This window comes from Pristiophorus japonicus, chromosome 22 (assembly GCF_044704955.1).
Source record: "Pristiophorus japonicus isolate sPriJap1 chromosome 22, sPriJap1.hap1, whole genome shotgun sequence".
Taxonomy (NCBI): domain Eukaryota; kingdom Metazoa; phylum Chordata; class Chondrichthyes; family Pristiophoridae; genus Pristiophorus; species Pristiophorus japonicus.
Genome location: NC_091998.1, coordinates 59,013,024 through 59,025,407, shown reverse-complemented (window position 1 = coordinate 59,025,407; position 12,384 = coordinate 59,013,024). Strand labels below are relative to the sequence as shown.

At 48.0% G+C, this 12,384-nt stretch overlaps 1 protein-coding gene and 1 pseudogene across 1 annotated transcript; one reads left to right on the top strand and one right to left on the bottom strand.

Annotated features, from left to right (window-relative positions):
• Nucleotides 1-959: 959 nt before the first annotated feature.
• Nucleotides 960-7,459, top strand: LOC139234640 (3-beta-hydroxysteroid-Delta(8),Delta(7)-isomerase pseudogene; annotated as a pseudogene).
• A 532-nt stretch (nt 7,460-7,991) lies between these two features.
• On the bottom strand, nt 7,992-12,169 carry LOC139235067 (interleukin-1 beta-like). Its single transcript, XM_070866196.1, has 6 exons — nt 12,013-12,169; nt 11,837-11,903; nt 10,638-10,914; nt 10,130-10,294; nt 9,415-9,548; nt 7,992-8,574 (listed from the first exon to the last, which is right to left on the bottom strand). The coding sequence occupies exons 1-6, from the start codon at nt 12,066-12,068 to the stop codon at nt 8,362-8,364; spliced, it is 912 nt and encodes a 303-aa protein (XP_070722297.1). The 5' UTR covers nt 12,069-12,169; the 3' UTR covers nt 7,992-8,361.
• Between the last annotated feature and the right edge of the window lie 215 nt (nt 12,170-12,384).

Genomic DNA, 12,384 nt, shown 5'->3' with positions numbered 1-12,384 from the left:
CACTATCCCAGAATCATTCTGGAATGTAAAGATAAACCCCGACTTCTATTCTGCACTTTTAACCTTTTAAACCCCTCCCCCAGTTTCCACCCTCACCTCCGACAATAAGTGTGAGGAGCTCATGGACTTCTTTGTCTCTAAGATTGACACCATCCATTCGGCCGCCTTTGCCTCTTCTCTTCCTTCCCCTAGCCCACCGGGTCAATCTTCCTCTAAGGATCCCCCTGCCCTACCCCTGAACTTGCATCTTTTCTCCAGTTTCTCTCCGATCTCCCCTCATGGCTTTTTTCAGCTCATCCTGTCCATGAGACCCACTTCCTGCTCCCTTGACCCTATTCTCACCAAACTGTTGACCACCCAACTTCCCTTTCTCGTTCCCATGTTAGCTGACATTGTTAATGGTTCTCTCTCCTCAGGTACTGTCCCCCTCTCCCTCAAATCCACCGTCATCACCCCTCTCCGTAAAAAAAACAACCCTTGACCCCCTCGGTCCTTGCAAACTAAAGCCAAATCTCCAACCTTCCTTTCCTCTCCAAAGTCCTTGAACGTGTTGTCGCCTCCCAAATCCGTGCCCATCTTTCCCGGAATTCAATGTTTGAATCCCTCCAATCTGGTTTCCACGCCTGCCACAGTACCGAAACGGCTCTCATCAAAGTAACAAATGACATCCTTCGAGACTGTGACAAAGGCAAACTAACCTTTCTTGTCCTTGTTGACTTGTCTGCAGCCTTTGACACAGTTGACCATTCCATCCTGCTCCGACGCCTCTCCACCGTCGTCCAGCTGGGTGGGACTGCACTCGTCTGATTCCATTCTTACCTATTTAATCATAGCCAGAGAATCACCAGCAACGGCGTCTCATTCTCTGCTGAAACCCTCATCCATGCCTTTGTTACCTCTGGACTTGATTATTCCAACCCACTCCTGGCTGGCCTCCCACATTCTACCCTATCCTACTCTGTGCCTCCCTGCACCTGATGCTCGAGGGCTGGTTCTCCGTCCGGCAGTCAGGCCTGGCCCAGAACCAATCGCTGCTCTCCCAGATCTGGAAGGAATATGCTAAGGGGGGGCAGCAGATATATCACTGTGGACAACTTCACGGTGTGCATGGAGATCGTCAGTGCCTGGGCTAAGGGGCCTGCTGAGTGTTTGGACTTTCATTGCCTTCCTGCAGAATAACCCATACTGCTTTTTCCTGCAACTCATCATGTCCCTGGGCCAGCTGTACGGCGACCTACTGCACTATCGGGACGGCTTCATCCACAGCGAGTTCGGGCACCCGCTCCACTTCTGGTTCTACTTCAACTTCCTCAACGGCCTGTGGATCGTGATCCCGAGTATCCTGATCCGGGACGCCTTGGTCAATCTCAGCCGGTCGCAGCGCCCGGCGGGAAGGCCAAGACCACGTGAGGGAGGGCGGCGGGAGTTCGGGACCCGTCTCTCCTTCCCTCCACCCCCGCCTCCCTCCCCAGTACTATAGGCCCCTCGAGATCTTCGCCCTGAATACCAGAGACCATTGTGGACGTGGCTGGGCATTGCAGCCGCTCGGTCGGCCAATGAGTGCGTGTCGCTGTCCGATTGTTCCGCTTTGTGGTCAAGCTCTGTGAGCCATTGGGTTGCACCGTCCCCCTGTCTGTGTGTGTCTGTGTGTGTCTGTGGTCCATGCAGCAGAGCAGGTCTCCAGTTGTCTTGGGTAATCCTTGCCACTAGACCAAGACCTAGCTCTGTCAAGCCCGTGTGGTGGCTGGTGCACAACGGCCACCACACGTTAAAAAAATCCACGCACAGGTATCTTCAACCCTTGAGGATGTAGTTCGGGTTCTTCTTATGAAACACCTGTGAACTTATCCTTTTTTTGGCGTGGAGCAAGTCATCCTCGTTTTGAGGGACCGCCTATGATGATGACCCTACGTAAACTAGAGGTGATCCAAAACTCGGCTGCCCGTGTCCTAACCCGTACCAAGCCCCACTCACACATCAACCCTGTGCTTGCTGACTTATATTGGCTTCCGGTAAAGCAACACCTGGATTTCAAAATTCTCATCCTTATTTTCAAATCCCTCCATAGCCTCACCCCTCCCTATCTCTGTAATCTCCTCCAGCCCCACAACCCCCTGAGATGTCTGTGCTCCTCTAATTCTGCCCTCTTGAGCATCCCTGATTATAATTGCTCAACCATCGCTGACCGTGCCTTCTGTTGCCTGGGCCTCAAGCTCTGCAACTCCCTGCCTAAACCTTTCCGCCTCTCTACCTCTCTTTCCTCCTTCAAGATGCTCCTTAAAAGCTACCTAAGGCAAAAAGCAAAAAGGACCACATTACAGCAAAATTCTAAAGGGGCAATGTGTGTTAGAAAGACAAGTGTGAAAGCTCTGTGCCTCAATGCGAGAAGTATTCGGAATAAGGTGGACGAATTAACTGCGCAGATAGCCATTATGATGTAATTGGCATCACGGAGACATGGCTCCAGGGTGACCAAGACTGGGAACTCAACATCCAGGGATATTCAACATTTAGGAAGGATAGACAGAAAGGAAAAGCAGGCGGGGTGGCATTGCTGGTTAAAGAGGAAATTAATGCAATAGTAAGAAAGGACATTAGCTTGGATGATGTGGAATCAGTATGGGTGGAGCTACAGAGTACCAAAGGGCAGAAAATGCTTGTGGGAGTTGTGTACAGACCACCAAACAGTAGTAGTGAGGTTGGGGATAGCATCAAACAAGAAATAAGGGATGTGTGCAATAAAGGTACAGCAGTTATCATGGGTGACTTTAATCTACATATTGATTGGGCGAACCAAACTGGGAGTAATGCGGTGCAGGAGGATTTCCTGGAATGTATTAGGGATGGTTTTCTCGACCAATCTGTCGAGGAACCAACTAAGGAGCTGGCAACCCAAACTGGGTGATGTGTAATGAGAAAGGACTAATTAGCAATCTTGTTGTGCAAGGCCCCTTGGAGAAGAGTGACCATAACATGGTAGAATTCTTTACTAAGATGGAGAGTGACACAGTTAATTCAGAAACTAAGGTCCTGAACTTAAGGAAAGGTAACTTCGATGGTTTGAGGCGTGAATTGGCCAGAATAGACTGGCAAATGATACTTAAAGGGTTGACTGTGGATAGGCAATGGCAAACATTTAAAGATCATATGGATGAACTTCAGCAATTGTACATCCCTGTCTGGAGTAAAAATAAAACGGGGTAGGTGGCTCAACCGTGGCTAACAAGGGAAATTAAGGATAGTGTTAAATCCAAGAAAGAGGCAGATAAATTGGCCAGAAAAAGCAGCAAACCTGAGGACTGGGAGAAATTTAGAATTCAGCAGAGGAGGACAAAAGGTTTAATTAAGAGGGGGAAAATAGAGTATGAGAAGAAGCTTGCCGGGAACATAAAAACTGACTGCAAAAGCTTCTATAGATATGTGAAGAGAAAAAGATTAGTGAAGACAAACGTAGGTCCCTTGCAGTCAGATTCAGGTGAATTTATAATGGGGAACAAAGAAATGGCAGACCAATTGAACAAATACTTTGGTTCTGTCTTCACGAAGGAAGACGCAAATAACCTTCCGGAAGTACATGGGACCGAGGGTCTAGTGAGAAGGGAGAACTGAAGGATATCCTTATTAGGCGGGAAATTGTGTTAGGGAAATTGATGGGATTGAAGGCCGATAAATCCCTGGGGCCTGACAGTCTGCATCCCAGATTACTTAAGGAAGTGGCCCTAGAAATAGTGGATGCATTGATGATCATTTTCCAGCAGTCTATCGACTCTGGATCAATTCCTATGGACTGGAAGATAGCTGATGTAAAACCACTTTTTAAAAAGATAGGGAGAGAGAAAGCCAGTAATTATAGACCGGTTAGCCTGACATCAGTAGTGGGGAAAATGTTGGAATCAATTATTAAGGATGAAATAGCAGCCCATTTGGAAAACAGTGACAGGATCAGTCCAAGTCAGCATGGATTTATGAAAGGGAAATCATGCTTGACAAATCTTCTGGAATTTTTTGAGGATGTAACTAGTAGAGTGGACAAGGGGGAACCAGTGGATGTGGTGTATTTGGACTTTGAAAAGGCTTTTGACAAGGTCCCACACAAGAGATTGGTGTGCAAAATCAAAGCACATGATATTGGGGGTAATATGCTGACGTGGATAGAGAACTGGTTGGCAGACAGGAAGCAGAGAGTTGGGATAAATGGGTCCTTTTCAGTATGGCAGGCAGTGACTAGTGGAGTGCCGCAGGGCTCAGTGCTGGGACCCTAGATCTTTACAATATACATCATTAATTTAGATGAAGGAATTGAGTGTAATATCTCCAAGTTTGCAGATGACACTAAACTGGGTGGTGGTGTGAGCTGTGAGGAGGACGCTAAGAGGCTGCAGGGTGACTTGGACAGGTTAGGTGAGTGGGCAAATGCATGGCAGATGCAGTATAATGTGGATAAATGTGAGGTTATCCATTTTGGGGGCAAAAACGCGAAGACAGAATATTATCTGAATGGTGACAGATTAGGAAAAGGGGAGGTGCAATGAGTCCTGGGTGTCATGGTTCATCGGTCATTGAAAGTTGGCATGCAGGTACATCAGGCGGTGAAGAAGGCAAATGGTATGTTGGCCTTCATAGCTAGGGGATTTGAGTACAGGAGTAGGGAGGTCTTACTGCAGTTGTACAGGGTGTTGGTGAGGCCTCATCTGAAATATTGTGTTCAGTTTTGGTCTCCTAATCTGAGGAAGGACGTTCTTGCTATTGAGGGAGTGCAGCGAAGGTTCACCAGACTGATTCCCGGGATGGCTGGACTGTGATATGAGGAGTGACTGGATCAACTGGGCCTTTATACATTGGAGTTTAGAAGGATGAGAGGGGATTTCATAGAAACATATAAGATTCTGACGGGACTGGACAGGTTAGATGCGGGTAGAATGTTCCCGATGTTGGGGAAGTCCAGAACCAGGGGACACAGTCTTAGGATAAGGGGTAGGCCATTTAGGACTGAGATGAGGAGAAACTTCTTCATTCAGAGAGTTGTTAACCTGTGGAATTCCCTGCCGCAGAGAGTTGTTGATGCCAATTCATTGGATATATTCAAGAGGGAGTTAGATATGGCCCTTACGGCTAAGGGGATCAAGGGGTATGGAGAGAAAGTAGGAAAGGGGTACTGAGGTAATGATCAGCCATGATCTTATTGAATGGTGGTGCAGGCTCGAAGGGCCGAATGGCCTACTCCTGCACCTATTTTCTATGTTTCTATGTTTCTATCTTTACCTCTTTGTCCAAGCTTTTGGTCACCTGAGCTAATTTATACTTATGCAGCCCGGTTTCAAATTTTTTTAAATATCACAATTCTCCTGTGAAGCGCCTTGGGACATTTCACTATGTTAAAGGCGCTATATAAATACAAGTTGTTGTTGTTGTCTGATGTGAGCCAGCCCTCATCTGCTGAGTTGGCAGACCTACTTTTTGCAGAATTATTATCCTTTTTATAACTTGCAATTTCTTTGGGTTTAAAGATTTCTTACAAACCTGTGCGCCCTCTCCCTCAGTCTGAGCCATCCTGCAACGTGTCGCTGTGTGCCAGCCAGCGCACGCCACACCTTCCGTGGAATTGGGTGCGAGGAGCTTCACTAAAATTCCGTCTAATCAGTACTTGTGCTGAACCTGACGGTTTCTGGATTAGCGCCTCCAGGCAAGTTCCAATTATGGTAATCAGCAATTGGGACCAAAATTGTGTGCTGAACCCAGACTTTCAAACAGGTGGGCACCCATTTATTATTAGCGTAGCACTCATTTAGAGCCTGGTTTTATCCTTTGGCTAAAACAACCCCCACACTGTTGGTATCATCATCATCATAGGTGGTCCCTCGAATCGAGGATGACTTGCTTCCACGCCAAAAAGAGGATGAGTTCACAGGTGTTTCAATGAAGGACCCGAACTACATCCTGAAGGGTGGAAGGTGCCTGTGCGTGAATTTTTATAACGTGTCGTGGCCGTTGCACACCAGCCATCACATGGGCTTGACAGAGCTAAGTCTTGGTTCAGTGGCAAGGATTACCCAAGACGACTGGAGAGCAGTTCTCTGCACCTAGTGCGCACACATATTGCTGTGTGGGCTGGCTCGTTCTGCCCCTGGGCCCCTGGCCCCGAACTCGCGCCTCCCCTGGGCCCCAATCATGTCCCTCCACAGTCTTTAAGTAACGTTCCTGCAGCTGGTTTCCTGGTGCTGCACGCCAGCTCTCCCTGTTAGTGTCTACTCCAGGTGGTGAGGTAAGTGTTTAAAAGCAATTTGTGAAAACCGGCATTCAGTGAGCGTTGCATACTCATGTCACCACCTCCCTGGCATTGAGGTCCCCGGCAATAAGCTGTTACCGATTTGGCATGCAGCAGTCAGTACTGGTCTCAATGCCAAACTAGCACCATCTACTGGCACTAATGGACGCCACCAAGGCGGCAAACTTTTCCCCTTCTGAAAGTTTTTTAAAACTGTGGCTGCAGGTGCAACAAGCATCAGAACAATAATCATGCCATTGTTTATTGGTTTATCAATTTTAAATGCCATTTAAATTCCACCAGACTTCTTACCGATTAGAATACCCTCCGTTGGTTCTTAGCCAATTTAAAGATTTCTCCCCAGAGTCACTATTTAAAATTTCTAAATTACTCATTCCTAAACTGAGCTGAAAAATCTAGGTGCAGGATTTGACCAATTTTGACAACAGTCAATGAGGGTGAAATATGCTTGATAAGTCAAGGTGTAGCTCTTAAGTAAAGCCTACCTTGGGTTTTAAAATCTGGTACAATAGATTGCAGGAGAAAGAGTAGACCGAGGAAGGTAAAGATTTTCACAGTTTTGAGATTCTGAGAAAGTGTATGAGATACTGTCATGAGTCTATTTAAAAAAAAACAATTAAGTTGCAAGGGATAGAACATTTGCACTACATGGTGAAATACACTAGCAGATCTCCCATATTACTCCTGCTAAGTTGGAAAGTAGTTTTTTTAATCCCACCTAGTATTACAATATGCCAAGCAGGACCACTGATTGAAAAGGTTATATTGTATTTCTACTGCATTCCATTGTGAGAATATTAGTGATATTTTTGCATTTAATTATGTGCATTTGTGTGTAAAATGTAAATCAGTGTTTTTTATTATGTTTATGTAGTTCATGTTATCTTCCACTTTATAAAGCATGGGTTATTGAGGGTGATGGAATGGAAGATGTTCCAGGATGCAGGTACCGAGGAAAATTATGTGGTTAGATGCTGGGAGGTTGAATACATACATAAAGAATGGTCACTTAGCTGAGATAGAGAAATATGGTCAGCGCCTGTGAAACTGCACCTGACCAAGAATGCAGCACCTCCCCCAATACTGCCGAGTGTCAGCCTTGGCTCAGTGGCAGCACTCTCGTCTCAGTCCCGGAGCTCCAGTCCGGAGACTTCAGCATACAATCCAGGCTGACACCCAGTGCTGCACTGCCGGAGGGGCCGTCTTTTGAATGAGAGGTTAAAGTGAGGGCCCACCTCTCAGGTGCATAGAAAAGGTCCCACGGTGCCATTTGAAGAAAAGCAGGGGGAGCTTTCCTGGTGTCCTGGCCATTATTTATCCCTCAATCAACATCACTAACTATCAGATTATCTGCTCATTATCTGCACTGCTGTTTTTGGAGCTTGCTGTGCGGAATTTGGCTGCTGTGTTTCCCACATTACAATGGTTAATTGACTGCGAAGGGCTTTGGGACGTCCTGAGCTGGTGGAAGCGACGATAGAAATGCAAATCTTTCTTTCTTCAGGAGAGAATGTAAAAACAAACATTCTGGAGCTGCCCAACAGAGGGTGAGAAAAGTGAGCAAACGCGATACTGTGGAGACTGCAAAGAATCAGTTGGGAATGGAAGAGCTTTTCCTACTGCAGCAATGGTGCGTGCTTCATGTTTTTTACCCCAAGCAACATTTTTAAGGAAATGTGTGAAAATGAAAAAGGAAACTAATGTGTTTGAAAGAAAACTTAAAATTTAATCAACCAAGGAAGAAGCTTTCTCTTCCAGTATAGCAATAAATGGATCAATAATTTAAATAATAAATAATAATATTGAATAACTTATACAATCATTAGTCCTCACGATCCAAAAATACACCTTCGTTTCACTAAAGTTTAAATGCAAATAATATACAAGTCAAGCAGTAACAAATATTGCTACCTGTGTTTCACCAACATATTCCAACATCAATCTTTTCAGTCCAATATGACCAAAATGATTGTAATTCAATGGATTGCGAATTCTGTACTTAGTACATACACACGCTCTCCCGAAACCAACTACTCCTGGTTTGTGTTATGAACTGCGGAGAGTTCGGGACGGTCTCACTCCGCTGTGAAGATTGTGATTCTCTTGCGGTGCTCCTTCCGGTCCATGTCCACAGGCTGTTTGCTCTTTCTGGACGTGCTGATGTACCAGCCCCGGTACATCGCCGATTCAAACTCAAAGTCCTCGCCAGAACTCGAATCTTTCTTAAAGAACACGAAGCGGAGCAGGTCGGTAGCACTGCTGATATTCTGCAGAGTCTTGTCCCATTTCTGTGCAAATAGAAACATCATCGGTTGGAACACATTGAAATACATTTATATTTCAGCTGAAAAAGCTGCAGGGGGCTTTATTTCAGGATATGTTGGTGTGCACGGGGCTGGTTGCCTGATGTTGGTGGGAGGTTCTGAGCCGGCAGACCTAATGCCGCCCATCCCTTTCCCGTCCCATTCCCTTCTTGGGGAATTCAGCTCCTGTGCCTGGCGGGGCTGCTACCCTGATATTAGGGCTCCGCCCAGACTCCGCGTCAGCTGACTGTCTGCAAATGCACAGGGCGATTGCCCTTGATCCCGGGACTATTCTAAGCCAGCTGACCTTGGCCAGGAAGGGGAGAGAGGACAGAGCATTCCTGGGCTAGGGCGGGGGAAAAAGGCCAGGGTTCCATCTCCTGATCACTGTGCAGCGATCCCTGCTGGAGATTGTACATGTTTGGGTATCAGGTCAGGCCAGGCTAGGACTGGGCTGTGGGGCCGCACCCTCGGGTTAAATAGCTTTCTGATACACTATCTGAGGATGGGCTCCATGGGCGAGGGAGTGGAGGGTGGCCAGCACCCATGGAACCAGTATCCCAGAGGCAGCACCTCAGGAGGCGGGGAAGTGGACTGTAAGATATGGGCGGGGGATTTCCCTGAGGCTGCAGAACCAGTGTTGAAATTGGTCATATTGTGGACATGGGGCATCACAGCCAGAGTGAAGGGAAGGTTACAAAACATGGACTGAATCCTCTGACACATGTAAGTTGTAGAGAATGAACACGGGCAGGCTGGCAGCAGAGGCCGAGCCTCCAGGTAGCAATGACGTGATATTTGTCAGATAACTGTGCAATCCCTTACCTCCACCTGCATCCTGGGTCTGTCATGTGATCCCGTGCAAGAGAGGAACAGATTCCGCCTGTTGATTCCCAGAACAACAGGCAAATCATTCTCTGTGCTCACAGCGGTCTTGTAGTACCTCACATCCAGTGTTACTGTAAGTTAAAGAGGGAACATGTTAGTACTGTCGTCAGAATATATTGAGACCAAGATTACTAAAAGTGCAGCTCCCCAGTTATTACTGGATAAATGCACCATCTGGAATGGAATTGAGCCATTCAGGCTGGATGGTCATCGGGTTCAAGTTAACCAAGGCAGGCACTGGTGCATTACAATTGGCCTCAGCAACACTCCGCCAGGGAGCAGATGAAATGGCCAGGGTCCCTGCTCCTGGTCCCGATCTAGTGATCCTGGGGACATACATCAGTCGGGCTGGGCTATGATGCGCCTCCCCCATGGCTGAATAGCCTGACAACACTTTGGCCTCACAGTAAGAATGGCCAAGTTGGTGAGGTACTGGGTGGGGGGAGAGTGACTCCTGTAGAAATATATCCCAGCCAAGAGTCAGCCTCTGTGCAGGGAGTCAGGAGAGGCGGGGAGAGAATAGAGGCGGGGCAAAGAAGAGCGACAGTGACCGGGAGAGAATTCTTCTTCCGAACAGGAAGATTGAAATACTTTGGCCAACTTTTCCTTGTTTGAAGTGTTCCAGAAAAGAGCAAGGGCGGAGGTGACCCACCTTCGTCCTTCGGCTCCTGCAAGAACAGGGCGACGAGCTGGAGGTTGTCCGACAGCATCAGAGACTTGTCTTGCTCGTCCTTCACCTGCGTGCGCTCACTCCGCATGAACCTGTAGGAGCTGTTCGCCTGTTCAGTGTCGTCATAGCTGATGCAGGTAATGGCTTCTGTTGGCACAAATCGAAAGCAGTTATTCACCGCAGCAAATTAACGGAGATTGATCAGAAAAAAAATCAATCTGGAAGTGTAATATGTCTCTGGGCAGCGCTGGCAAGGCTGCAGTTCTTGGCCAGCCCGGGTTACCCGGGTGCCAGGCTGTCTTGTCAAATCCTTACGCCAATGGGAATGCCACAGCTGCTGTGGGCAATGCCACTATATTGAGCCAGCAACAATGAGGGAGCAGCAACAGAAGCACTGACACAGCAGCCAGCAGCCATGATGCCGGGTGCCACACTGCTCACACAGTTGGCCATGGCACCAATGACAACACTGGAAGGAAACGCTTCTTACCTTCCACCAGCGCATTGAAGCTCCCGAGCAGCTCGCTGCCCTTGAAGGAAGTGCCCTTGTGTCCCCAGCCATTGCTCGACGGCCGCCCCAACCCCTTCTTGAATTTTTCAACAGCCAGGACCAACATGACAGCCTTTTCCAGCGAGAGTTCTGCATTGCCGGCCGCGGTTATGGACGAGGATGTCCCGGTGATTTCTAGCTGGTAGCTCTCTCCGTCTGCTCGGTGACTGGCCGTGCTCGTCTCCATCACTTTTGGTAAGGTCTCTTGAAATAGGCTCTGCAAAATGAGCAAACAGTCAGATTCACTGAGTCCAGTCTCGTTGGCGGGTGATGTGCTTTCTTTACCATAGCCTCCAGTCCCCCCTCAGAAATGCCAAGGGTCCCGGGCGTGTTTAGTGGGAGTTGAGATGAAGGAATGAGGTGTCTCTGTTACACCTTGGACAAGGAGCTGCGCCCAGGATACACTCAGGGGATTGCCTGGAATTACTGCAATTGGTGCAGAAACAGGACCTCCCAATCGCTGCAGGCACCACACACTGATACCCTGTGGCTGGCAAGTTGGGGCACAGGACGGAGAATTTTAGCTGTGAGGGAAGATTGGATAGGCTGCGTCTGTTTTCTTTGGAACAGAGGAGGCCTAGATAGAGTGGATAGGAAGGGGTGAATAACCAGGGCGCATAGCTTTACAGTCATTGGTAGGAGCTTTAAAGGGGATTTGAGGGGAAAGAGGATGGTAGGGGTCTGGAACTCACTGCGTGAAAGGGTGGTAGAGGCAGAAACCCTCACCACATTTAAAAAGTACTTGGATATGCACCTAAAGTGACATAACCTGCAGGGCTACGGACCGAGAGCTGGAAAGTAGGATTTGGCTGGGTAGCTCTTGGTCGGCCGGCGCGGACACGATAGGCGGAATGGCCTCGCTCCGTGCTGTAAATGTCTCTGGTTCTTTGAGGGCTGAGACAGAGGAAACTCTCGCAGCCCGGATTGGTGGGCTGGAGCGTGGGGTAGGGCCTGGGAATTTAATCTCTGCACTGAGAAAGTGTTTCCAAAGGGGGTTCCTTTTGCATTATGAATTCTGCTCGCTCAGAGCATTGTAATATTTACCAACTCAAGCTTACTGTAACTGTAACAAAATGCATGTCTTCCCCCCTCACCCCCCGCAATATCAGGTTGATACAATGCCAGTGAAAGATTCTTACCTTGAGCTGGGGGCAGGAGACCGGAGAAGTCAGGCGAGAATTCCTGCGGCGGCGGTGACTGAAGGTTCTGCGGATAGAGCGAGCATCATTTAGTTGCTGCAAACATGGGCAGGATTCAGAGATAGAGAGCGACTGGCATCGCTCAGTTTGGGATTAAACGCTAAACAAAATCTTACCTTCGAGATTCACTATCAACCATTGGAATGGTCACGGGTCCAACCTCAGTCTTCATGCCTCGTGTCTTCGCGGTAGATTTGACGCTCTCAGTTGTTTTGGGTTATATCTGGCGGTGTGCTCAAGATTGTCAGGATTACTGTGTCGCTGTGCTGACAAACAGCCTTCAGCCCGTGTCTTATACACAGCGCCCTCCACATGCTCCTCCCTCAGGGCGGGTCTCCCCTGGATGGAATTTTTTGGATTGCGTAGTGCATTATTTCAGAAATGTCTTGAGAAGTTCCTCAGCGTGTGGATATTCCCGAAATTAACCCTCTCGCCACTGGTACCCATTCAAATTTGAAAAGCAAAAGCATTTCACTGCCTGCTAAGCC

Bases quoted from the DNA above. Each gene is read 5' to 3' on its own strand.
- LOC139235067 (XM_070866196.1), bottom strand. From the start codon at position 12,068: ATGAAGACTGAGGTTGGACCCGTGACCATTCCAATGGTTGATAGTGAA. The intron at 11,904-12,012 runs GTAAGATTTTGT...CTCTATCCGCAG, and splicing joins GTTGATAGTGAATCTCGAAG to AACCTTCAGTCACCGCCGCC. The intron at 8,575-9,414 runs GTAAGGGATTGC...CTATTTGCACAG, and splicing joins GACCCAGGATGCAGGTGGAG to AAATGGGACAAGACTCTGCA.